The following is a 26,029-nucleotide window of genomic DNA, read 5'->3' on the forward strand; positions in this document are numbered from 1 at the left end:
GTCCAACTTGAGCTTCCTCGGAAGCGCATCCTCTTGTTGGCAGCACGTCGAGGGGGAGAAAAGAGTTTCCTCTCCTCGGACGGTCCGCTGGCGCCGAGCGTTTAAGTGCACTTTACTCGGAGTAAAATGCATCGAGGCACAAGCTAGGAAAGGAAAGTAAGCGTGCTATCTCCCTTCCTCTATCTTCTCTCCGTCTACTCTTACTCGTGCACCAGCCGAGCCCACGGCTACGAGCCTGTGGTTACGCGCGCGGTTACACGCCTATCCGCTGCTCCTCTCTTCTGCATGTGTGCTCGCGCTCGCAGCCGAGCAAGGGATGTGCAAGGAGACACGAGAGTGCAGTTTGCGCACCCATTCGTTGAGGCGCACCACCATCCTCTCGTGCGGTGGTTGGCGAGGACGAACGCTCTAGTGAGGGTGAGAGAGAAGGGGTAAGAGAGACGCGCAGCTCTACCGAAATACAGATATTCTCTCTCTGTCTCTCGAGCGCGCGCGCGTTCTCAGATACCCCTTCCAAACCCTCTTTCTTTCTCCCAGGTAGTCTCCGTGTGTGTGTGTGTGTGTGTGTGTGTGTGTTTGTGTGTGTGTCGGTGGGTCGATCGGTATCTGGGTCGCGGGTTTTGGCAGTACGAGCCTTCTTCTCCTTCGCTTTGCCGCCAGTACACCCCCGCCATTTCTACGCTCTATGCGTTCCCGCCAAATTCAAACCTTCCTTCAGAATACAATATACAACGCTATTGTTTTTATTTCGATCCGTATATTTTAAGAACAATAAGATTTGAGGAATTTAAATAGAGGGATAACGTTTCAATGATCTCGAATAGGACGACACTGCGTGGGTATTGTTCTTTTTACATTTGATAATTTTGAAAGGAAATTGGCGAAAATAGATTTTGAGAAGAGTTCTTCGATACGAAAGAAAGAAAAAAATCTACGTTTGAAAGGTCTCGGATATTCGTTCAAGAGAATCAATTCCCTAAGAAGAAACGAATCGTGTTGAAATCCTTGGAGACGCTACAGATCCAACCATCCTCGAAAATTTAGTCACCGCAGCACTATACGGTAATACCTTTTGGAAAAAAAGCCAAGCTTTTCCATTGTCGTGAGAACACAACCCTCGCGTCTTTTAAACTAAAAGTGGCCATTTCGGACGATCGTTATTTCGATGCGGGAACGTGTAGCTCCGTTAAAATTCTGCGACTCTTTCCTAGCGCAAACTCCCAACGTGACCTCTTTTAGAAGAGAAGCGCGGTGGGGAATATCTCGAGAAGTATACCACTTATACTTATTTCCTTAATAGCGTTACGAATAATCGAAATCGGTCTTCCTCGAATTCGAAGAAAACTTTTCGCCCCCTTTCAAATGTTTCCATCGATATCGTACAAGTTCAAAGTACTTAAACTCTCTCTCTCTCTCTCTCTCTCTCTCTCTCTCTCGATCGAGCAACGATGCGCAACATGCGCTTTCACTACGTACAATAGAAATGGGATCTCTCGCGATGATCGATAATGTCTTTGATATTAAAACGGTCGTTCGGCATAATCGTTTTACTTCGAGCAAATAAACGCGCCCAATTACATCGATTTTTTAAGGAAATAAAAATATTTCTATATTCGTGTAATTCTATCTATTTTCCGAGTGAAGAAAAAAAAATTATCGGAATTTCCTCTCGCTTTAACAAATGTTCTATTATAATCCTTTGTCCGTTGAAAGGGAATAAAGTGTGAAAATCGTGTGCAGTCTAAAAGCACATCGATATTGAAACGTAGTTTAATTAATTACCTAACATAACTCGTATATCGATCGAACGTCGTTCGATGGATCGCAGACTCGCGGGTTGAAAGCTTTCGATCGTTCGTAACTTCGACAGGAATATCGACGGATAGCCGTCGGATAGACGTCGGATAGGCGTCGGATAGGCGTTCGTCGAAGTTTTCTTTTAAAATGACTGACTACGCGTTTGCCGGTGGTCCAAGACTTTACGTGGGCGAGCCTCTACGAATAGAGAAAATGGTTCGGACGTCTTCGAGATTCTCGGGCAAAGAGCAAATGGGCACTTTCGAAATGGCACGTTACATTCGTTTAGGGACCTGGCTTGCACGTGTGCGTAAAACGTCTGTAGCGCACGTGATGAATCCGACGAAGATATCAATCCTACGATGAGATCGGGCTTTCTAGAATATGCACGACACGATATGATTGAGTATACGAAATCTTTGATCGATAAACGTTGAAAAATTTTCTTTCTGGTTTCTTTGTTTTTTTCTTTTTGTTCTTTTTTTGTGTTTCTTTCATTTTACTTTACCGATCGATAGCAAGGAGAGGAGACAGGTTCGAAGTAAAGAAAACGAAACAAGTCCTCCGAACGGTTCCGTACTCTTTCACGCTCGGACTCGCGATAACGGCTTAGATTTCCACGCAAGTCGGTTACGCTCGAGTTGTTGCAATAAATAATATCGATGTAACTAACAGAACGTCGATAGTTAGTCCATAGGGATACGTCATGCGATCCCCTTTAACTCCTTGGATCCGGTTGTAAGCACATATACACGATGAAAAATTATATTCGTTGTAGGCTTCGATCTTCAAAGTTATGAGAAATAGAGATTTTTTGTCTATAGAGTAACGAGTCTGTTAATAGTTAGAATTTATTTATGTACAACTGCTGCTTTTTTTCGTTTTCTTTTTTTCCTTTTCTTTTCTTTTTTTCTAATGAAAAACGGACGGAATGTTTGCGTCCAAGAGCTACAACGCGTTTTGCCCGATGTAAAATGAACGGTAAAATTGATAAGCTAAATCAGTAATTAAATAACTAATTCATGTATCGCAACAAATATACAAATCGCTACTACGAGTAGTGATAGTAGCTCAAAGTACCGAACGTCTTTGATATCTTTTATAATTTTGAAGACGTAAGCTGCAACGCTCTTTGCACCCTGCATAGAATAGGGTTAGGGAGAAGGAGATGGATAGACGCAGAAGAGAGAGAGAGAGAGAGAGAGAGAGAGAGAGAGAGAGAGAGAGAGAACAAGACCCGTTCAAATCACGACACGGTCGATATCTTGCTTGCCTCGTGAGGTCGTCCGTGCGCGCTTATCTATTATGTTCCGGCTTCGGATACTGCGAACAATAACCCTACCAAGAGATTCAAATTTGTCGCTTAAAACGTGGGGGACGTAGGTTCGACGTTCGACTATATTTCCTCGTTCCTCGAGATTTTTATTAACTCTGCCTTCGTAAAATCGAAAAGTTCGATTCGTATTCGATGAAGCACATCGGCGAAACCTGATCTAAGAATTAATTGAGAATCATTAGAATATTTTTCTTTGGAACGTTACAAGATGGAAAGAACGATAAAGAGGTTTGGTTCTTTCGAAGTTGTATAACAATTATTTTAATACTACGAGCGAATTGAAAAGTTCGTTAAAATCACTAAAGATGATAAATGGAAAAACAATAATTTACCGACGTTCCGTTTCATCGTATAAAGTTTCGAAATCGTCGGACGTCAAAGACTATCCGTCGTGACGATGATCATGTTTTCCGTTAAATTCTACTTTAACGTTTATCTTTCACTTTCGGGATGGTTTCAACCCACTAACCGACTTTAAAGTTGGCCGAGCGCTCGACGACAAGTACTCCCCTCGAAAGAGAGAGAGAGGGGGGAGGGGGGAGGTAGGGAGGGAGAGGGTATCGTAACTAAAAAGTTTTGCTTACACAGAGATGAAAATAACAGTGCCGCTATCAATCCGCGATTTACTCCGTATACCAAGAAAAACATTTTTAAGATACTCTTTTTCGCGAAAGTAAAATATTATTCCAGTCGGTGCGATGCTCCTCAATTCCATTCCGATTTTTTTTCCTCGAGTCATACCAAAAAAAATTATCTTGGAATGTCAATCCTTTTCTTTCTTCTCCCGATAATATTATCGCTAGATGACTGGTATAATAACGAACGTTTTCAAAGGGAGACGAATAAACGGGATAAGAGACACATCGTCGTTGGAATTTTGACGGGCGATACTCACGTAATATTTGTGATTCAGTGACATCTCTTCTTACTCCGGACAATCTCTCTTGGTTGCGCGTCTAAAAATCCGTACAAAGATTCGCACGAATTTTCTTGACGACACCTTGGAACATTTTTCTCGGATAACTATTACTTTTTTTCTTCTTTCTTTTTTTTTTTTTTTTTTTTTTTTTTTTTTTTTTTTTTCTTCTTGTTTTTGTTTTTGTTTTCTTTCTCTAACGTGAATTCTCTAGAATTGTCTTCGTCGCTCGTTGCTGTCGATTCGCCTGCTGAAGTTCTTTGCCAGAACGAAATTGTGCATTACCGCGGATAGTTATAGCACCGGCCGGTTTCCGACCGAGGAATCTCGTGCTTCTTTATCGTCGCCAAGAGCTTTGCGATTTACGTAGGTGTATACGCACATAGTCACAACGCCATGTAGACGTCAGGATCCATAGGCAACGACGTTGGCAGTATTATCCCCTTTTTCCTTCTAGTATCAGCCTTGGTTATTTATTGTCAAAGTTGCACTTAACTCTAGCCTTTCGATTATTGTCGCCTTCAGTCATGGCCGCTTCTCACGCATCCCGGCCTTTCGTTCTCTCCCAACGAAGCTCTCCTTCTCTCTCTCTCTTTTCATTTTTTTTTCTCTCAGTCACCACCGAAGAGCTTCGAAACCTTCGTTTCATCGGAGATCCGATAAAACGTCCCTGCGAAAAGATCTCTTCGCATTTTAGGATATCATTCTGGATAAAGGTTCGATACGTTCGTGGAACCGCGAATGCGCGATTACTTTCGAATGCTTCTGACAACGTCAAAGAACTCGTACTCGCCTAATATACATTTAATAAATAAGTTAGGTAGGTACTAGTTAGAAGAAAAGGAAAAAAGAAAGAAAGAAGAAAAATTCAAATATTTACAGATCAAAGGTAATATTAATTAATGTCGCGTCAAGGATAAATAACGCTATAACCCTTAAACCCAAGACCGAGAAATTTATCGTACGTACCATCTATACATACCTCGTGGCACGTTGACCGAGAAAAAAAATATTTCCCTCGAATTTTATCGGCAGTTTGCGCGTTAACGATCGTGTAGTACACGACGCGTAACCCGCGTTAAAATTCGTCATATCCAACGATCTATTAACAGGAATATTTTACTCTGGTTCGCATCGACGGCCACCATAAATATACCCGCCGATCGACAAATCTACGGGTTTAACTATTCGCTAATCGATGTCCCTGAACAATTCTCGTACGTACGTTTCTCGAACATGACTTGCCTCTCTTTCTCATTCTCTTTCTCCTTCTCGAAGTTTATCGTGGGTGGGTGGGTGCGTTACGGGCGGAACAGTGTACAAGAATAAACAGCGTGCATGCAAAACGTCACTTTTATGGTCCGGAGCTTTTAGCCTTGCTTATAAAAACGTAGCCGTCCATTAGCAGCGACGACGATACGAACGTCACTTCGCTCCGTCGACTGTGCAAAAATTCAACCTCTGCTCTCTCTCTCTCTCTCTCTCTCTCTCTCTCTCTCTCTCTCTCTCTCTCTCTCTCTCTCTGTCTCTCTCTGTCTCTCTCCCTTTCTCACTCGAGCATACGAATACTCGAAGACTCAAAGCGAATAGACCGGTAGATATACCGGGTGGTGTTGCACGATCGTCGTCGTTATCTATTTGATGAAAAACTAAGAGAGAGTCCTCCGGAGGAATGCCTTTCGCAAAAAGATTTTCTTCGCGAAATAAGGATTTCTCGATAAGTAGAAGAAGAAGAGGAGGAGGAGGAAGGTATCTTTGCGTCGAAAACGTTGAAAGTAGGGAAGAGAGAGAGAGAGAGAGAGAGAGTATGCTTCTATTGTTCTTCGTTTCGAGGAGATTCGAGGTGCTGCCAATATCGGGAGCCGTTCCGGTTGCCGATATCGGGTCACGAAGTCTAGCTCGCTATACTTGGCAGTCGGTGATAACTCACGCGCGAGCCAGCTGCACGGCCATTAATTCGATCGAATTTCTCCTAATTATCATGACGAATTAACGTTTCGTCTTTCGAATTGTTTCAAAACGAGAAAAATAAAGGGCAAGCGATATATATGCATATATATATATATGTATGTATGTATGTATGTGTGTGTATGCATGTACATAGGTAAGTCGGTGTATCGAAAGGAGACGTTGCGAATGCACTTCTCTCGAATCCCCCTTTTGCGACGTCGACGGCCGGTCATTAAATCACACGAAGTACAGACCGAGAACGCGTAGGAGGCACGCGCATTTTTCACGAGACCATCGACTGTGTACGAGTAGCTGTGTGTATACGGGCAGCTGACCATTAATATCAAAGAATACGTCTACTCTCCGCGACGAATCTCCATCGTTCAACCGGATTCAATGTTTTTTCATTTCCGTGTCGGAAAAAGGAAGAGAGAGAGAGAGAGAGAGAGAGAGAGAGAGAGAGAGAAAGGGGAAAAAGTAGAAATAAAAATTAGCTCGTAGAAGTAATCAACGAGAGAAAGTAGAACGTAAGAAAAGGGGTTTCGGGAGAAGGATAATTTGTCTCGGCTTGTTTGCGGGATTTGTAATGGCCTAGAATAGAGGGGAAAATGAAAGACAGAGAGAGAGAGAGAGAGAGGATCGACCGAAGGTTTGCTTTTACGTACAGTGGCAGCTTCTACAAAGTGTCCCTGTCGTTCGCGCGAGAATAAATTATGAGACGTCGCCGGAGTAAAAAGTTTTGATCTTCCCTCGTGGGGAACGAGTGTGCCTTTAAGCCTCTCGCTCACTTTCTTACGGGGAAAACGAAGAAAAAGGAGGAAGATATCTCTTTTTATCTCTCTCTCTTACTCTCAAATTTGATGAACACAAAAATAGAACGTTTCGCGAATTTGTTTGGAAAAAAAAAAAGAAAAGAGGAAAAAGGTAAAATTCTCGTATTCGTTCAGTCTGTAGAGTCCACTGAATCTCAACAATGTTGATATTGCGTGCAAGCTAGCAACCCCTTCCTTTCCTTCTGTCTTTCTCTCTCTCTCTCTCTCTCTCTCTCTCTCTCTCTCTCTCTCTCTCTCTCTCTCTCTCTCTCTCGCGCGCGCATCCTTTCCGACGTGAGAATTACCAGGCATTATTGTTCTTCCTCTTGCATCTATTTGTACGCTTTCACACGTGACCTCATTAAAGGGACACGATATTCCGTACGAACGTCAGCGCGTACGCTTCCATTTTTCGAATGAAATCTCGCACCTCTTCTTTACAGTTTTTTTTTCTTGCATAGGAGCAAGTTAGATAAAACGCTTTTGATCGTACAGAACGATCTCGAATTTTCTCTAGCATCATCCCTTCGATTAAATTAACGAATTGTATAGGGAATATTAAAAACATTAGACAGTTTGGACGAACGTCCGTACCAAGAATCGAAGCATTTTAATCGTGGCAATTGTCTTCGAATGAAAACGAAGGATGGCGAAGCGAAGATTTGCGGACGCGCGTGATGCAAATAGAGAATGAGAGAGGGGGGGAGGATAGTCTACTCGAGTGCAGATTAAATTTATCGATCGACCGTGGAACGTGAAACGAGGAGGTGCCGGGAGTTGTAGAGCCGGGAAAAGGTGATTGTGCGACGCAGACGTACTCTTCGCACTTTTTCCTGATACTCCTGACTTTTCCATCTCGGTTAATAACCTTTCCTACGAGAGAGCGTTAAATCGCTCGAAATAAATTCTGTCGATCGGCGAGTTCCTTCCAAGTTACAAAACGACGTTGACACTGACGAGTATAAAAAAGAAAAAAGAAGTTCTCTCAAGGCGCGACGTTCATCGATAATGGATATCAAACGGAGAGATAAAAGTATCCTCCCTTTTATAAATATCATCTTGTTTGTGCTTCCGATATTCTCTCGATTAAATAATAATAACGTCCACGGTTACATTCACGGTTCCACATCACGATTCTTCTTGATTACATCCCTCTCTCTCTCTTTCTCTCTCTCTCTCTCTCTCTCTCTCTCTCTCGCTCTCGCTCTACTTACATTTTATTTAATCTTCGATTTATTCCGTAATCATCTTCTCGGTACCTCAATCCATCATGCTTTAATGTATTCGAATCGAAGACATCGCTCGTTTTTCCATTCGCGAAGCAACAAGATCGCTCGTTGAAATCTGAAAAGTTGTGACTTTAGCTAAATGAATTTTCCTCTTTCTTTTCCTTTTCCTTCGCGAGCGAGGAAACCCATAGATTCTAATCAAACACGACGAGTCCTATTGGAAAAATGATGGTCCCACGTAATCCTCGATCTTAATACGCTAAACGTATTCTCCATTTCCATCGATCATTCTTAAGAGATTCAATCGATGATTATATATTTGCACTGCGACGTACGAAAAATGTATATGTACGTAACGATCGTAGAAATTGAATCGGTAAAATGGTCACCGAAGGAAAAAAAGAAAAGAAAAAAACAGAAAAAAAGAAAAAAAGAAAACAAAACAAAATATAAATCCAAAGTCTTTTTCTCTCTTTTTTATTATATCACGCAAATAATATACGTATCGCGACGTGCATTGGCTTCTCTAGTTGGAAAGAGAGATAGCCTAGCTTTCTGGAATGCATAAAGACGACGAGACGAGAATTCTGCTGACATTAATTGCAATCTCGCTGCGTATGTACATAAATAGGTACATATCTACGGCCTCGGGGCAAGAAAAGCGCGCTTTCAATGTAAACAAGCATCGAAGGAAGGCATCCGAAGCGGATCGATCGACGCTCGTATTCACGCGCCTAGTTTTACTTTCGTTTTATCTTCTTTCGTCGAGCATCTTATTTTTTTATACGCCCTCCCTCTTGCACACGACCGTTGAAATCGAAAACACCTTTCCAGTCCTCTACCGATAGGGATAGAGGAGTCCGGTAAAAAGACGCTTTTCCCTTCGTTCCTCTGCTTACTTTCCTCTTAACCTTCCTCCTTCCCCTTCTTCTACTTCTTCCTCGCTTTAAAAACTTGTCCACTCGTTTCCCTTCGTCCATGCGCGTTCTTACGCATTCGAGAGACCGTGCCAAATTCGATGAAACTTCAAAGCCGATGAACCTATCGAGTATCGCAACTTCGACAAATTGAATCTTTCATGCAAATATTCTTCCTGTAAGATTCATGAAGTTTGACCTTCCATAAAGTTCATAACCCGCATGTGAGTTTCAATTTTCTTTCAAAATCTCACTGATTCTTATTGAATCGACAGAGTCGTAAAAGGGTCGCCGATTACTTTTTAATAATTATTCCTTCCAATTTTTATCTTTCGAAAAAAGACACACCTCGCGCTTTATTCTGTTTTGTCACCAAATTGGTAAGTCTTGAACTCCCATGAACATTCTGCCGATAATGTGTCTTCGATGCATCCTTTCAAGATTCTCTTCCTCTCAAGCGCAACGAGATTAGCATTTTCACATCGGATACTCGTTAAAATAGCTTTGCCGGTTTCGCCGTTAAAGCATAAACGTTCTACGAAAGAAAAAACATGATGTTTCTTCTATCTTTTGTATAACAGGAAGATAGTCGTAAAGAACGTATTATTCCTTTGACAAAACTTTTCTATTTTCTCCTTCGAAAGCATCCTCGACACTAAACAAATCCCTGATGTCGGTGCGATGACAGTAAACTTCTCTCTCTCTCTCTCTCTTTCTCAAACGTAAAAAAAGAAAAAAACAGAAGGAATCCTAAGAACAGAGTCAGAAAAAGGTAAATAATGGGAAACGAGGGAAGAAAAAAGAAGAAGAGAGAAAGTTTCCCTTTAGAGTTTACGCGTTAGTTATCTCTCGTCGGCTCCGCGTCTACCCGTCGCGATCGGGACGCATAGACCGGTCGCTGAATCGCGGCCAACTGAGAGGGAGAGAACAACCCCCCTAGATACTAGCGTCGGTTGGCTGGTGGCATCGCGCACGAAAACCCCCTGCGCAAAGCTCTGTCCCGTCCTCCCTACGGATCTCTCTCTCTCTCTCTCTCTCTCTCTCTCTCTCTCTCTCTTTCTGTCTATCCCTCTATATCTCTGTCTCTCTCGCGTCTCTAGAAGCGAGACGAAGAGGGAAATATATTAGATGGATCGTTTGGAGAGCGCTCGCGCGCGTGTCTCTAACCCTCGGTTCCTTCTGTCCTTCGAACCTTGTCTCTATCTACCTCTCTCTCTCTCTCTCTCTCTCTCTCTCTCTCTCCCTCTCCTCTGTTTCTTCTTGGTGGGCGCGAGCGCGCGCGCGCATACACACCTGCCAAAGCTGGATGCGCGTCTACGCATCTCTCTCTTTCTCTTCCAGCTGCTGCCAACAATAAAGGAGGGAGAGAGAAAGAGAAAAAGTGTTATACGAATCGTGACCTAAAGTTCTACCCTTAACGTAGGTTAGTTGCACGCGTTACGTGAAGTAACTTTCTTTTTTTCTTCTTTTTCTTCTTTAATAGAGTCTTTACCGCCCTTGTTTTCTTATATATTATAGAAGAAGAAGAAGAAGAAGAAGAAAAAGTAAAAGAATCAAATTTTTTAGCTACAGCTAATTTTGCCGATAGAATTTGATCGTTTCTAAAGAACGATTTGAACTCTAGAATAATTACCGGGATGATCGCTCGAGGAGTGGGATTAAGCGAGAATCCGTTCGGTTTCTGTGGTTAACCTTTGACAGAGATGGAATTTTACCCCGATAAAAGACGGTTCTTTGAGGCGAGGGATACTGTGACTCGAGCACACTCCGATTTTTTAATTTCTTTCTCTCTCCCTCTCTCTCTCTCTCTCTCTCTCTCTCTCTCTCTCTCTCTCTCTCTCTCTCTCTCTCTCTCGCCCCCCGATCCTTACCTGAATGGAAAATAAATTGCTCGACAATAAGGACCAACCCAATGTTGGGTCTCCCGCCAGATCCTTCTCATCGTGATTGGGGCAAGTTTTCAAATAGCAGGGGTCCGATCAAATACAATAGAATTTGACAATTTCCAAAGTGTCATGGTCGAGTGGGGAATAAGAAAAGTAAAAATTATCACGACTTCTCGTGATCACATCATTTTTTTATTTTGACTTTCTTTTCTTTTATCTCTCGAAGATCATCGATTCGATGAGGAAACGAATCGAAAGTTCGTCTCGCATTATTTCTCATCGATCGATCGCGCATGTATATCAAATTTCAATTTGTCGCGATTATGGAGAGCCGTTTGGCACGTTCCGCCTATAAAAGAAGACGGTCGATTATGGTCGGAACGGTCTTCTTGAATAAGGGAGCGCGACGATGCGCGACTGCACCCCTTAGTACTATCCATAATAATTTGTCGAAGAGTCATCGTCGTTCGTACGATCGAAACGTCTTCCCTTATCCGCATATTTCTCTTCTTAAAGAATAAGAGATACCGAGTTTATAAACTTTCGCGACGAAGATAGCGTTAGCGTACTGGCAACAGCTGGTACTTTTAATAAAGCGATTGCAAATCTCGTCGAATAGGAAAGCGATCGAATAACACCTTCTCTTTTTCGATCTTATTCTATTATGATATGTTCGCTAAATCATTATCTCGCGTGGCCATTGATCGATTTATTATCGATTTCTGACGTTGTAATTGTCGTTAACTTTAATGGAGTTTCGCGTTAGGAAAAAGGGAGAAAGACAAAAGAAAAAGTATGTTCTTTTGCGACAATTAAAATACATGGCATGCGACGCTCATATTCATTTCTGGAGCGACACGAGGATAATAAAAAGGGGTCGAATCAACATCGTGTGTAGAACAATGCCACGTTAAGAAGCCCCGTAACGAGGAAGGTCTTTGAATCTTCCAAGTGTGCCTCTCTTGATTTCTCTGACAGATGATTCGAAGTCTTACAATGTAAGTAACGAAAATATTAAATAAGCTCGATAAACTGTCGCCGTAAACGTTATTACTTTATTTGTTTTTTTTTTTTTTTCTATGGCCAGATTCAATTTTACATTTCGTCCCGTTATCGATCGTCGTTCGCGTATTCCTATGAAATTGAAATTAACATGGAAAGGCCGTAGGTACGGTAAGGTCGCGTTTGCACGTCACGATTGTTCTTCGGCCCGGAAATCGAACGAATACAAGAGACGACACTTTGATCGATCGGCCGTCATCATCGGAAACTGAAGTTATTACCGCTGCACGTCGATAGAAACGTCAATTCGGTTAGAAAGAAGGGAAAAGGAGACAGCGAGGGCGAGATACTTTTCGAGAATTGAGAGAAGATCTTTTTATTCTTCTTCTTCTTCTTCTTCTTCTTCTTCTTCTTCTTCTTTTTCGAAAAGATCTTTCCATTTGGAGAGGTAGAGAGAAAGAATAAGACTCTTTCCTTAAAATTTCTCAGTGTTTTTCTATAAACGTCTCTCGTTCGTTATTCAATATTCTCCGAGCTTAGATCAAGCGTATAAAGAAATTGAAATCCTCTTAATTTATTCGAAGCTGATAGAGAATGAAAATTACGGTCGATTTATGGTACGCTGACGCTTCATTAATGACATTTCACTATGGCAGAACTATACCAGCAGTTGTTCTACGCGGTGATACGGTAGCGCGTGGCACGAAACGAAATTGCGTCGGGCTCGGTGGATATACTTCTCATCGGACAAAAACAGGTGCAATCTCGACGAGTCGGTGTTGCCGTCGGGGGCGAGTCGTAATTAATGGGCCGAAGCGTGGACATGCTTGATAAAAGGAGAATATTGCGTCCTATCGGGCATTGGCGTCCGTTCGCAATAAATGAGAACGAGAAATAGAAAAAAGGAAAATCGGTACATCCATCTTCTCTTTTATATTGAACGTGGAATACGGTTCAATAGAGAAACAGAATAGAGGATATGCATTTTTAATTTTATCAGGTGGACTCACGAACCCTTTCTAATTAGCCCGGGAAGAACGACTGATGGGCGAAACCTCGGAAGGATTTTATTTTCTTTTCTTTTTTGTTTTGTTTTTCTTCTTCTTTTCTTTTCTCTTCTTTTTAAGGAGCTTACGTAGCTCCATCGAAGACACAGATAAGAAAAAGATAAAGTGAAATATATATTTACATAGGAAATTGCAATGATTTAATTAATCGCCAAAAACGATTCCGTCGATTCGAACGAATTCGAATTTGCCCGGGATATTCGGTTAAGTAGCGCAAACTCAAAAGGCAAGCTGCCTAACGAGCGGACAAACGAGCGGACAAAGTGCAACCGAAATGATTCTAGACGAAATTAGAGGTGGACCACAATGTTATTTATTTCGACTCGATGCGCTCCTCTAATGTATAATTGCTCGGTGACCTCCCTCTCGAAAGTGAGACGCGCGAGATAGATTCTGGTGCTTTCGCAGCGTTTGCGCCGGCCTCCGCACGAGAGCGCATCCGTGTAACAGAGAACGGCGCATACGTGCGATGCAGACAATGCGGTATGCGGCATGCGGCGCGTCACAGGGCCGTACGATCGTTGGTGTAAACCGTTGGTGTATCTACCGGGCCAGATCGGCCCGGGAAAGCCGCCTCGTCCGTGCCTCATCTCCGTGCCTTGTCCATCCTTCGAGGGGCGCTTGAGGGAGGATGAATTGCGAGAGAAGATGAAAGAGGGTCGGAGTTAATAATCAGAGGGCCTTCGTTAATTCGTACTCATCCAGGGTAAGAGCTTATGTAGCCTCGTTGTTTTCTGTGGAGCGAACGCGCGAAAACAGGTCAAAGCGAGCGAATTGCGTGCGCAAATGGATACCTACCTCTTATAGCCGTTAAAGACGATATAGGTATATCGCTTATTCGGCTGGATCCATCGACTGGATCCAACGGCGAACGGACGATTTTCCTTTTCTCCCACTCTTTTAATTATTTCCTTTTCACACGTGGTGAAAGAACCTTTTGTAGGAGCTCTGCCGACCGATAATCTCGTTATTTCGTTTATCAAAAGTCACGATTTACATTACTGGGATATACTTTTTATCGAGCTCTCCTGCGAGCAAGCGGCCGAACAAGATGCAATCGGTTCGCGTCGGAGAATGCAATTTCCACGATTTATCGCCAATTGCAATTAGTTTCGAACTACTTGCGATGCGCTACTCGTTTCCCGTCCACCTTCATGTGGAGCCGCACTCGGATTAATCTATAATTATGAAAAGTTAATTATTAAACTTGTCGATGAGCTATAAATAATGCTACCGAGAGATCGAAAATTACTGCGTACGCGCACGCGACGCGAGCCGCAATTAAGAAATTTTGTCGTTCGACGTGGCCGCGAGGACAGCCGGTTATAACAGCGACGCGTAAATAATTCATGGTGCATCGGTCAGAGCGGAAACTGTATAAGCCCGCTGCTATTATGTGGACGAAGTACGGAGTAAGAGAGAGAGAGAGAGAGAGAGAGAGAGAGAGAGAGAGAGAGAGAGAGAGAATAGCCAGCGAATTATGAATATTCAGAGAATTTCGCACGTCATATATTTCGGGGAATTGCGCGTTAAACCTTTCGCGATACACATCAACAGCATCCTGATTTGATCTATACTCATAGATACATGCATGGGGCAGATGATATATCTGGATCCGTACGAGCTCTGTATACCTCAATCGGTTCGATATACATATATCTTTTCGTATTAACATAATGCTCAATTATTCGCTACTCCCGTCTTTCGATATTGATTATTTTATCTACAAAAAAAAAAAAAATCTATTTTCGTTAATTTCTTTTTTAATTTTTTTATCGCACCAAAGTGATACTATAATACTTACTGGTAAAAAAGCACATCGATAATTATCCCTGGATATCAGCTAATAATTAAATCCAATACAGTGATTTCACTCCAATACATTTGGAACATCCAGCAGATGTACGTCGATGTTTTTTATCCAAATAATTCTCGATAAAAATATGCTCGCGGCATTTCCATCGTGCGCTCATAAAGAAAATTTCAACCGTCTGAGCATACACGATTTACGTATTTCATTTCGCACGCTTTTACGATACTTTTGAAAATCTATTCGTGCCGCTTCGCTCGAAAGAAAACAGGGAGAGAGAGAGGGAGAGAGAGAAAGAGAAAAACCCATTTCCAATGGCGAATAAACTACCGATCTCGGTAGTTTTCGCTTCTATGGATTCGCGCATGCTACTCGACGACGTACAAACAGGATGCAACTTCGACGGCAAGTTCAAAGTTTAAGTTAGATTCGAGTTTAAGTTCCCTTCTTGATGTACTACATGTGCGCCTGAACTATCGTGCCGATACGAGCAACGTGATGCACGTTAAACGAACCACTAGCATCGTGTAACTTTGACTGCATTTCAATATGCGTTTCCGCGTTCGATCTTCCACGGTGTTAACAGCAAAGAATCTAGTTGTGTATTTACAATGTCTCTCAGCTCTTTCCATCCCAAAAGTTGCAAAACTTTTAACGAAGCTACGTAAAATAATTATTAAGACGTTTCTCCGACCTCCTTGGAGTCATCAATCGATTTATATTTTACATTAGAGGTCTGAAAGAAGAAGAGCTTAAATATTTATTCTTTACGTTTACAGGTGTTCAAAGAACCGTTCATGTACTACACAACTCGGAACAACCAGCCTCTGTTTTCGCTCTTCTCGAGTCTGGCAATAAGATAGTACCATTGATCGCAGATGGTCTCTTCGATCTTCTGATGATGAAGATGACGAGCATTTATACGAGCAAAAAACAAACCAAGATCGAATCTAAGGGCCCACGCTTTGAGATTGGGGACTTTTGCGTCAAACTCGGCAGCGTCACGATGAGCCAGAATTTCAAGGGTATCCTTGTCGAAGTGAGTTACAAAAAATACACTTCTTCTCTTCTTCTTCTTCTTCTTCTTCTTCTTCTTCTTCTTCTTCTTCTTTTTTTAATATCTTCTCCGATTACTCCCTATCTATCTCGAGTTCCTCCACGTCCCGTGAATTATTTCTTTCGAGCGATCGCACGTGAGACTGGCCACAGCTGTTCCTGTTCTAATCGCTCTCACTCTCTCTCTCTCTCTCTCTCTCTCTCTCTCTTTCTCTCTTTTAGAAACAGCGAGTCTTTAAGCGCAAAGAAATTTTCCAAAGTTTTCTGAACTTTCGACGGAGTGGCCGATTAAATTATTAATTTGGCAACCGTTGTGCTTTTCCGAAAGAACGAGAGAAAGAGAGAGAAGGATGGATGGATGGACGGGAGGGAGGAAGGAAGAGTTCATTAGAATCTTCCACGATAAAGGAAAACCGATTTAACGGATTGTAACGGTAGGCGGTAGGTAATTAAATCGCGATTAGATCGGAAGATTTTGAAATCGCAACTTCGCTACTTCCGGGGTCCTTGCCAATCACGTGACTACTCCGCGTTATCGATTGACAGTATCTCGCAAAGAGGGAGAGAGAGAAGGGTGAAAACGGTACGGACAGAGAGCTTTACGATGCACACGAATTACACTTCACAGATTATACTCGTATATGTAGATATACGATGTCGTTCAGGCCCGATTCGTTCGATCGTAAAACCGCAAAATGTGTGCGCTTCACGATGATTTCTATTGGAGATAATTACGATCGGTATTCCGTCATTAATTGCATTAGGGTATCATTCGAGCATCATCGTATTCATCGATCGCGTACATATATTCGGAATCATATGCAAACGCAAAGCCGATTTGGGAAAAAAGAAAAGAACGGAAGAAAAAAAGATTATATACCTAGACCGTTCTTCAAAGAGAAACGCGTTAATCCTTCAAATTTGCTGCATTTAAATCCTTTTGTATATTTATAATATATTATTAATATCGCGAAATTTCATTACAGTTTGCCATTTTGTCATAGGGATCATCATCCTGTATAGATACACAGTGGTTCGTTTTTACGTAACACACCTATCGATATGTGTATAGCGTCTAAGTCATCCTACTTGGGTCCGATTATTTTTTTACGTTAAAAACTCTCTTCGATTGACTTGTATTTATACTTTTCTTCTCTGCGTTCTTCCGAACGTGATAATGAAAAAGAATTTGATCCATTCGATATCGAACGTATCCTTTATTTATCTTTTACGTTCCAAGCACCTTACGAATTCCTTCTCGATATCGAATCTCCAGAATACTTTTCTCAACATTCCTCGTTCCTTTAGTCGATTTTGCTCGTCCATGTAGAATCGGACTATTCTCCGTGACAAAACTTTCGGTAGGTCTCCTAAACGTCTTCTATATCGTTCGTATAAACTCGTACTCGTTTCTTCGTACCTAATTGTAAAAACACATACGTACGTATATATACATATGTATTTTCATATTCTTATTGTACGACGAATACTTAAGTCTCCTCCTCCTCCTCCTCCTCCTCCTCCTCCTCCTCCTCCTCCTCCTCCTCCTCCTCCTCCTCTATAGATGTATAGATATATATCGATGACTCCTTAGTCTTAAATGTCCCCTCACGTCCCATTCGTATCGATAACTGCGCCGTTTATACAATTCCATGAATTTGACGTTGCGATAAAACAAACCACCATTCTTCCATTAATTTCAATTGGAAAAAGTCCCTCTAGTCTCCGTCTTTGGCTGCACCGACTCTCTTTTCTCAGGGGACAGAGAAAAGGAAGAAAGAGAAAAAGGATAAAAAAAAAAAGAAAAAAAAATAGAGAGAAAAGGGCAAAATAAGGTACTTTCCACTTGGTATTTCCATTATTTCGAGTATTACCACGACGAGCGACGAACGAGCTTCCCTTTCTCTTTAGATTTTCAATGCACCCTCGAAACAGCGCTCTGGAACGAGTTATCGAGGCGAGCTTGGAAGAAGGGAGATAGAACGTACGCTTTTTAGCGACTCTTAGAAAAAAACGACCCGATGCGATGCGCTATTTAATCGTCAACGTTCCATCATCGAGCTAACTCACATTAGCTGCTATTTCGTGTTTGCGCTTCATAGATTTTACTTTTGTCCTTTGGTTTTTCTTCTCCATTTTTTCTCGTCGTTGTTAACAACCATACATTAATATATGTTAAGCGAAATATTTTTATCTCCTGCTCTTCCCTGAGAGAGTAAATTTTTTACTTTCAAACAATCAGATTGTATATTCGCACGCGATCGCGTTAATGACGACCTAATCAGCAATCACCTTGATTCTTAAATTACAACCGGTCTCTTTTCGCAATACGATGTCACTCAATCGATTCGATTTGATTAAATCGTATATATGTATATCGTATATATGTATGTACGACGATATAGCATTAATGCATTTCATAGCCTTACGTACGAGGCGCACGTAAATCAAGCTGGTCTTCCCAAGTTTTCAATTACGTGTCCACATCATCGAGACTACACGTTTTATATGTATATATCTATTATTTTTTTACTATTACGATTTTTCCTTGTTTCACGTAGGTCGAGTATAGACCCTGTGTCATTCCGGGAAGTGCCTGGGAACTTCTGCGAGAGTTCCTTCAAGGATTTCTTGGTTCCGCTGTATCGAATCAAGCTCCTCAATACTTGCAAGTATATATCACGACTTATTTTCTCTTTGTACTAATCAAAAATATTATATAAATCGATAGATATGAAAATGACACCTGTTCTCTTGCAGAATCGAATGAATGAGATTTATCAACCGATGGATACGATACAACAGTACTTGGAACATTTTGGACAATATAGAAAGGCAACTGGAGTGATTTAAGTTATTTTAATCGGAGATCGATGAACAATCAAAAGATATGACGCGATTCAACGATTCTCTTTTCTAAGAATTCTTTCAGAGTAGACATGTATTATTCTTCCAATATCAATTTAATTTAATTATAACCCGAACATTATTTATCGCGCGCGCACACACACACATATGAATGATAAAAGAATATATTGTGTGTACATATATATATACGTACGAGTCCTATGTAAGTATAAACGATAGATTTATTCAATATTATCCTTTTATTCCTATATTATCGATGCTATTATTGGCAAAGCCAATAGTAAAACATTGATATCTACGGTTGATAATTCCGAACGCTGCCTTATCGTTGTAATAAGTTGTTCGATATCTGAAAAGAAAAGAAAAAGAATTTTTAGCTATCTCATATTTCATATGGCAATTTCCGTTTGGCAAAGTTAAAAATTTCATTAGCTCCTCAAATTTTGCATAATAAGTAAACTGCTTTGATCGATAAAATTTCCAAGTAAAAATATTCAAGTCATGCTATATCCGATTTGAATGAAAATGATATTAATTTACGTTAAAAATCGGAAATTTCCTCGAAATGAATGTTGCATTGAATAATCAGTCGCAATATTCCATATATTTGTAGATTTTTCAAACCACGTATTAGCTTCTCTTTTCCTTTCATTTTCCATTTAATTGACAAATTTAAATCAATAAATGTAAAAAGTAAAAATGAACTGAATATTAAAATGCTATTCATTCGTTACTATTATAATAACAAAATAATAATTATTATTCTTTCAAGTTTTTCTTTATCTATAAAAAAAAAAGTGAATTGTAAATACTTTTAATAGCGAAACAGTATTTTTTATCAACTCGAAACTAGGTTGAGTTCAAGTAAATGCTCAATAATAAAGACTGATAATGTCGTACGAAAACAAGATGATATCTATATTGAAATCGTTTTCGTAAAAACAATATGTAATTGAAAATTACATTAGTCGGTTTCTGAAAAGGAAAAAAGAAAGAGCATTTATTATTCGATAATTACTCGTGATTGAAAAAGAAAAAAAAAAATACAACCTGTCAACCTTGAATATTTATCGAATTAAAATTTATGCGATTTCGCTTCATTTACACAAGTCAAGACATTTGCCGAGATCAAAGGTCTTTTCTACGAACATTCGTATAAATTAAAAAGAAATTCTACCTTCGGTAAGACGTATAAATGCAATGTTTTCTAACGAAAAATGACAATTTATCAATCAACTTTATAATTTGTACTCTTCGAAATAAGTATTTTGAATTTCAGAGAATAACACTAATTATTAATAATATATTCAGCATATTAATAATAAATATATTTATATAATATATAAATTAATAATAATATACGCAGCTTCTAAACAATTATCTTCGTTCTAATGACCTATACAAATATAAAAACATTTTTCAAAAGGAATTTCAAAGAGGTTACGTGACATGATAAAAAGTGTACTAGAAGTCAACATATTAATAATGGTCGAACAGCGCCACGGTATTAAGTGCGTGACGAATGAAACGCTCGCCAGTCGAATCTGATCTCTCGAAGGAATTGTTTATGTTGTAATTGACAGAACGTGTAATTTTATCGAATTCGAGTAATGGAGGTATTCTATATTTTCTAAGATTTTGCAAATATCATAAATAGCATAAAAATGTGAAAATTTATTTCTAAATTCGTCCTTTTCAGCTCGAAATTGTAAACGCCAGATCATCAAAATCTATTGCTACTGTAAATGTAAGTAAAATAATCAAATTGAAGATTTTTACAAACAAAATGATTCAGCAAATTAGCCTCTTTTCAAACTGAATAATTATAATCCAATGGAGAGAATTTTTTCAATTTATTATTACACATAAAAACTTGTATATAAAAATGTTAATACAACGATAAGTATTATGCGTGCGTGCGTGCGTGCGTCTATATTAAGTAGTAACAACAATAAGGAAATATTATTGGATATATTGCTACACAATGTCTTGTAAACATAAAAGAGATTGAGAGAATAATACGCATTGTATTTATAGGTAAATCCAAACACTACTATAGGTGCCATTAAACAACAATTATATGAACTAAAAAAGGCACCTTATGTACAAAGACAAAGTTTAAGATTAGAGGCAAAAGGAAAAGCTCTAACAGATTCAGAAACTGTAAAATCTTTATCTTTGCGGCTTGATGCTAAATTATACTATAAAGATTTGGGTCCACAAATTGGATGGAAAACTGTATTCTTAGTGGAATATGCGGGACCCCTAATAGTATACCTTTGGTTGTATCAACGTCCTTGGTTATTCTATGGTGATGTTGAAAATACAAAAATACATTCTGTGGTCAAGTAAGTATTACACATGGTATAAGTAATAGACTTTGTAAAAGTTTTATAGGTTATAAATATATATATATATATATATATATATATATATATATATATATATTACGTTATGATATTACGGTGTAATATTATAATATACTAACGAAATATTAGAAAGAGTATCTTATTTTAGCATTGCTGCTATCTGTTGGACGATACACTATGCCAAGCGTTTATTAGAAACATTATTTGTACATCGTTTTAGTCATGCTACTATGCCTTTACGTAACCTCTTCAAAAATTGCTCATATTATTGGTTATTTGCAATGTATGTGGCATATCATATCAATCATCCATTGTATACACCACCAAATCAGTTATATTTTTATGCGGGATTAGTCATGTTTGCTTTTTGTGAATTGGGTAATTTTTTCATTCACAAAGCATTAAGAAACCTCAGGCCAGCAGGGACTACAATTAGAAAGATTCCTGTGGCTACAGGAAATCCATGGACAGTACTATTTAATTTTGTCTCCTGTCCAAATTATACATATGAAATTGGCAGTTGGATTGGTTTTACCATTATGACTTCATGTCTTCCAGGTACTGTAATAACATTATTGAAGCTTTTTAATACAATTATACATGAATATGTTAAATCCAATAAGTTACTGTATTTTGATATTAACATATAGCTGGACTATTTACCTTGGCTGGTGCTTACCAAATGACCATGTGGGCATTAGGAAAACATAGAGCATACAAGAAAGAATTCTCTCAATATCCCAAAGACCGTAAAGCTATTTTCCCATTTATACTTTAATATATTTGAAAAGGCAACCAACATTCCAAATACCTTGGATAAGGTATTTTTAATGAATTTGCCAATAACGTAGGTAACAATGTATAAATGTATTTCTTTTACCTTTGGTATCTATTATTTTTTTCAATAAACACTTCTTGCTTTATAATAATAAATATTCATTTGCCTTGGAATACATACCAATTTGCATATAACAAAAGATATAAAATTATCTAATGCCTAGACTAATTCAAATAAAATAATGATCTCTATTCAGATATCATTTTATATATATATATATATATATATATATACTCTTTTGTATCATATAATAATATCCATAATAACACGCATATTACTTAGTATAAAAAGTTTCACTTTTCTATCTCTTGGCATGGCAATTTGTTTAAAAGCCTTTTTATGTCATCTTTTAATGCAACGATTAAACTTTGACAATCCTGCATTTCAACTTTATATTCAGCTTGCAACTGTTCGTATCCATGGCAAGCTTCTTCCAATTTTTTCCTAGCTTCCATCGGCTTGATATCTCCCTTTGTTAATCCTAATAAACTTTCCATATCTACTATATGCTTATATGCCAATTTTAATTCCTCTCTTAAAGCATTTAATTCTGTTATAAGAGTGACATTATCCAATATTGCTTTATCTAGATCTTTGTTTCCACTTGATGTGCGAAAGGCGTGCTTTTTGAGTGATGCTACTGTCCTCTCTAAGTGATCCCTTTGTTTGATAAAATCACATTCTGCCTCTAAATCAGCTTTACGACTGCGTAAAAATTCATCGTCCGAGCTGTACTTGTGATATAAATTTGTTACCGCAATTTTCAATGCATGCGGTTCTTGTATAAGTCCGGCAGCATCAAGTAAATCTACTTGTACATTTCTTAATAGACGTTGACACCTTTTATTCCGTTGTACTTCGATATAAATCTCGCGTCGTGCTGTTGCTAATTTTTCTTTTAATTCATGTAATTGCAATTCTAAACTAACATTTGTCTTATGAAGATTTACTAATTCTGTTTCCATATCATGTATTTTCTCCTTAAGGTCTCTGATCTCCTGATCCCTAGGTTCAATCTGATTCTTTAACTCTTGAATTTTATAATTTAAAACGAACTTGAATTTCTCTAGTTCTTGATTAGTGCGTTTCAATTCATACATATGCTTCTCCTTTTCTTGAATTGTTATATCCCTTTCGTTAATTTCTTTCTTTAAATCCGACACGTCCTTTTCCAATTCTAATATAGTTTTCTGAAATTGACCATATTCACCTTGTACACGCTGAACCTGCCTTTTCAACTCTTCTATGTCCCTTTGACCGGCCATATATCTATTACGTAACACTCCAGCTTCACCCTTCAGCCTTAAATTCATTTGGCTCTCCTCATACAAAACATTTTCATAATTCGTACGTATATCAATTATTTCTCTATCGGCATCATCTTCTATTTGGGCCATTAATAATTCCTGTGTACGCGCTTGATGTTCCATTTCCTCTTGAGTTTCATCTAGTTGTACCTTTTTCTCATGAACGAGTCCTTCATATTTAATTATAGTTTGCTGGAGTATATCCCCACTGTGTTTCTCCAAATCGAGCAAACGCTTTTCATAATGTTGGCGCATAATGTTATTTTTTTCCTCCAACGCCTGGTACTTGTCATATTCCACAATTAATTTGGCATCGTAACTAATCTCCATTTGTTCCATAGCTTCTTCATGAATACCTTTCATCTTTATTATTTCCACATTTATATCATTTAATTCATTTGTATGATCTTCTTGCGATTTATCCATCTTGTCTTTTAATTCTTGAATAGCTGCGCAATATCCCTGATGTACCTCACGCATTTTATCATTATGCTGACCTTCCATTTGTTTTATTCTGTATGCATGTTCAGTTTCCAATTCCCGCATTCTTATTGTCAAATCACTAATCATTTGTATTTTTTCTTCCAAATCCGTTTTACCAATCAATACTTCATTAGTAAATATAAGCCCTTTATCCACTGTTATCACTTTTCCATCTGCATAATATAATTTCCAAATGCATAAACTACCATCTTTATCAGTGGACACTAAATACTGTTCGTTATAAGAAAGAGCTATCTGGAATAAAATTAAAATGAATTAGGTATAAATTTTATCCCATTGATGAGTAAAAAGTCAAGGATAATGTTTACCTTTGTAATATCGCTAGAATGAATATGAAAATCTATAAATTCAACGGATAATTGAAGAGGACATTTCAATGACAATATAATACCTCCCAAACAAGTCAGAAATAAGAATGTATCGTTCTTCCCCATTACCATATGATCTATCGCCTTATCCATTAAGGTAAACTCAGATACAACCTGCGTAAAAATTTAATAACAATGAATATATAACTTTTGAAAATTAAATTCTTACGGCCGTTAAGGCATTTTTTTAAACAAACATTATTATTACCGTATCATTTTTAATCTTACGTATTCGATTATCATTTGCGATACAATATAAGAAGGATTCATCGGCAGCAATTGCAATATCATACAAAATGATATTTTTTAATATGATCTCTGCAGTACGCTGTCCTGTATTTATATCCCATTCATAAATGGCACCCTCTTCGCCCATGCTTATTAACTTGGTATCTGTTTGAGACCATATTAAGCCTTTTACTCTTGCTATATGCCCTTTCAATAGGAAACGATTATAAAAGCCAATAGTTGTATAAAGTTGTATAACATTTCCATTTACAGCGGCGAACAAATGTCCGCTGTGACAGAAAACTACAGTTTTACAATTTCTTATTGAAAATTCATATATAGGGAGTAAATCGTCTATTAATATACTCATGAAACGAAGTTTGTCGACAAATCCAACAAGACAAAATAAACCCATTGGATGTAAAGCAATCGAACAGATATCTTCTTCGTATTGCTTAAGCATGATTAAGCTTACAGTTTCAAAATTCCATATTCGTATGCTTCTGTCAATTTCTCCACAGGTCATAAAAATTGGCTTCCATGCGCACATAGACAAATCGCTAATAGGGCCATAATGCAATGATTGGCCCATTATGTTCATTTCTTTTGGTTCTGGGTCCATATTTAAATCCGGACCCCATAATGTTATATAAAATAATTGAGACCATCCTGTAGTTACCAATAGGCGATCAAAATTTATATTAATATTTATGGTATTAACTTTATACAAATCTGATGTATCAGTTTTAGCCACTTGTGAAGGAACCAAGTAGACATTTCTTTTGACATATTTATGTGGGCCTTCTTTTTCAAAAACTATTATTGTTCCTGGACCTAAGGCGTATGCGAAGCCTTTTGGAAATGATATCAAAGAAAGAATATCATGTTCCCATCTATCATTATCTTTATCTTCTAAAGCTAATGGAGAGGCAGCAGTGTGAACAATATATTCTTCATGAATTTTTAGATGCATAGACATAGTCTCGGTCATTTGATAAATATTCTTCAAATCACCATTTTCCATATACAATATTCTTCCATCTTTTGTACCTGCTAAAAGCCTATCCGAATTCAACCAAGTCATAGAGCATATTAATATATTCTCAGCTTTTGAAAATCCATATGAACGCCATACTGTATCGGAAAGAGTTAAAAATTTGAATACGTGTGGGCCACCGATTGCCATTACCCCTATATCTGATGGATTGCAGGATATTATATTAACAATGGCAGATGCATCCTGTGGATTACCTACTTTTAAACTAGACTCTACTTTGCCTCTTTCCCAATTATAAAAAAGCATAGCTTGATCGGGTTCTCCTGTTACAGCTGCTAAATATTTATTGTCAAAGGTAAAATCAATACAATTAAATTTAATTGCATTGTGCGCCTCGTACGGTATTCCTAAAGATTTTCTTCTTTTTAAGGAATGAAGGTCGTAAATAGATATAGTAGGTTTCTCACCAGTCTCACATAAAGCAGCATATTTCCTTAATTAAAATTATAGCCAATTCAATTGCTACAACCATAATTTATATTAAACGTGCATTTTTCCTACTACTCACTTATTGGGTGCAACACAAATAATGTTTATTTGAAGTTTAGCAGGTAAATGTATCAATTTTTGTTGTTGCTGAGAAATATTATGTATTGACAATGCATTTCCTACAGGATATAAAATCTCAGTGTCTGTAATGTAATGAGCATTTCCAATAATATCTGTTTTTAAGCCATATATAACTTTACACTGTAATGATATAGCCATTTCG

At 38.6% G+C, this 26,029-nt stretch overlaps 4 protein-coding genes and 1 long non-coding RNA gene across 7 annotated transcripts in view; 2 read left to right on the top strand and 3 right to left on the bottom strand.

The window, feature by feature from the left end:
* Positions 1–4,140, bottom strand: part of LOC118442793 (facilitated trehalose transporter Tret1) — a 45,254-nt gene extending 41,114 nt beyond the window's left edge. Inside the window, exon 1 of the mRNA XM_035868911.2 lies at positions 4,029–4,140. Within this exon, the coding sequence (XP_035724804.1) occupies positions 4,029–4,052 (24 nt within the window). The 5' untranslated portion in view covers positions 4,053–4,140. The remainder of the gene's footprint in view (positions 1–4,028) is intronic.
* The window catches only part of LOC146872285 (mediator of RNA polymerase II transcription subunit 20-like), a 63,394-nt gene extending 43,910 nt beyond the window's left edge, over positions 1–19,484 (top strand). The window contains exons 3-6 of one of the 3 annotated variants that reach the window (XR_014983501.1): positions 15,502–15,761; positions 18,340–18,450; positions 18,539–18,848; positions 19,468–19,484. Coding sequence is in view for 2 of the 3 variants with exons in the window: in XM_085663513.1 (XP_085519639.1) it covers positions 15,502–15,761; positions 18,340–18,450; positions 18,539–18,631 (464 nt within the window). In the remaining variant the exon portion in view is untranslated. Of the gene's footprint in view, positions 1–15,501; positions 15,762–18,339; positions 18,451–18,538; positions 19,379–19,467 lie in introns of those variants that run through there. The other 2 variants (XM_085663513.1, XM_085663514.1) reach the window with 2 other exon arrangements.
* On the bottom strand, positions 4,283–9,736 carry LOC146872286 (uncharacterized). Its single transcript, XR_014983503.1, has 3 exons — positions 8,940–9,736; positions 8,026–8,155; positions 4,283–4,719 (listed from the first exon to the last, which is right to left on the bottom strand). It is a non-coding gene; the product is annotated as an uncharacterized LOC146872286 (long non-coding RNA).
* A 552-nt stretch (positions 19,485–20,036) lies between the features above and the next one.
* Positions 20,037–21,929, top strand: LOC118442807 (very-long-chain enoyl-CoA reductase-like). The gene is made up of 5 exons (XM_035868970.2): positions 20,037–20,262; positions 20,346–20,393; positions 20,684–20,994; positions 21,164–21,573; positions 21,666–21,929. Exons 1-5 carry the CDS (start codon positions 20,257–20,259, stop codon positions 21,791–21,793), a joined length of 903 nt encoding a protein of 300 aa, XP_035724863.1. The 5' UTR covers positions 20,037–20,256; the 3' UTR covers positions 21,794–21,929.
* A 92-nt stretch (positions 21,930–22,021) lies between these two features.
* On the bottom strand, positions 22,022–26,025 carry tous (testes of unusual size). Its single transcript, XM_035868856.2, has 4 exons — positions 25,826–26,025; positions 24,241–25,750; positions 23,973–24,146; positions 22,022–23,898 (listed from the first exon to the last, which is right to left on the bottom strand). The coding sequence occupies exons 1-4, from the start codon at positions 26,023–26,025 to the stop codon at positions 22,147–22,149; spliced, it is 3,636 nt and encodes a 1,211-aa protein (XP_035724749.2). The 3' UTR covers positions 22,022–22,146.
* Between the last annotated feature and the right edge of the window lie 4 nt (positions 26,026–26,029).

This window comes from Vespa mandarinia, chromosome 22 (genome assembly GCF_050613455.1).
Source record: "Vespa mandarinia isolate Hongniang chromosome 22, ASM5061345v1, whole genome shotgun sequence".
NCBI lineage: Eukaryota > Metazoa > Arthropoda > Insecta > Hymenoptera > Vespidae > Vespa > Vespa mandarinia.

What these genes read in the sequence shown, in the direction of transcription:
- LOC118442807 (XM_035868970.2), top strand. An exon ending in AAAATACATTCTGTGGTCAA is followed by an intron (nt 20,995 to 21,163) that starts GTAAGTATTACA and finishes ATCTTATTTTAG; the next exon opens with CATTGCTGCTATCTGTTGGA. An exon ending in TATGACTTCATGTCTTCCAG is followed by an intron (nt 21,574 to 21,665) that starts GTACTGTAATAA and finishes ATTAACATATAG; the next exon opens with CTGGACTATTTACCTTGGCT.
- tous (XM_035868856.2), bottom strand. Translation starts at nt 26,025, where the DNA reads ATGGCTATATCATTACAGTGTAAAGTTATATATGGCTTAAAAACAGAT. An exon ending in ATTTGTGTTGCACCCAATAA is followed by an intron (nt 25,751 to 25,825) that starts GTGAGTAGTAGG and finishes ATTTTAATTAAG; the next exon opens with GAAATATGCTGCTTTATGTG. An exon ending in GTAAGATTAAAAATGATACG is followed by an intron (nt 24,147 to 24,240) that starts GTAATAATAATG and finishes ATTTTTACGCAG; the next exon opens with GTTGTATCTGAGTTTACCTT.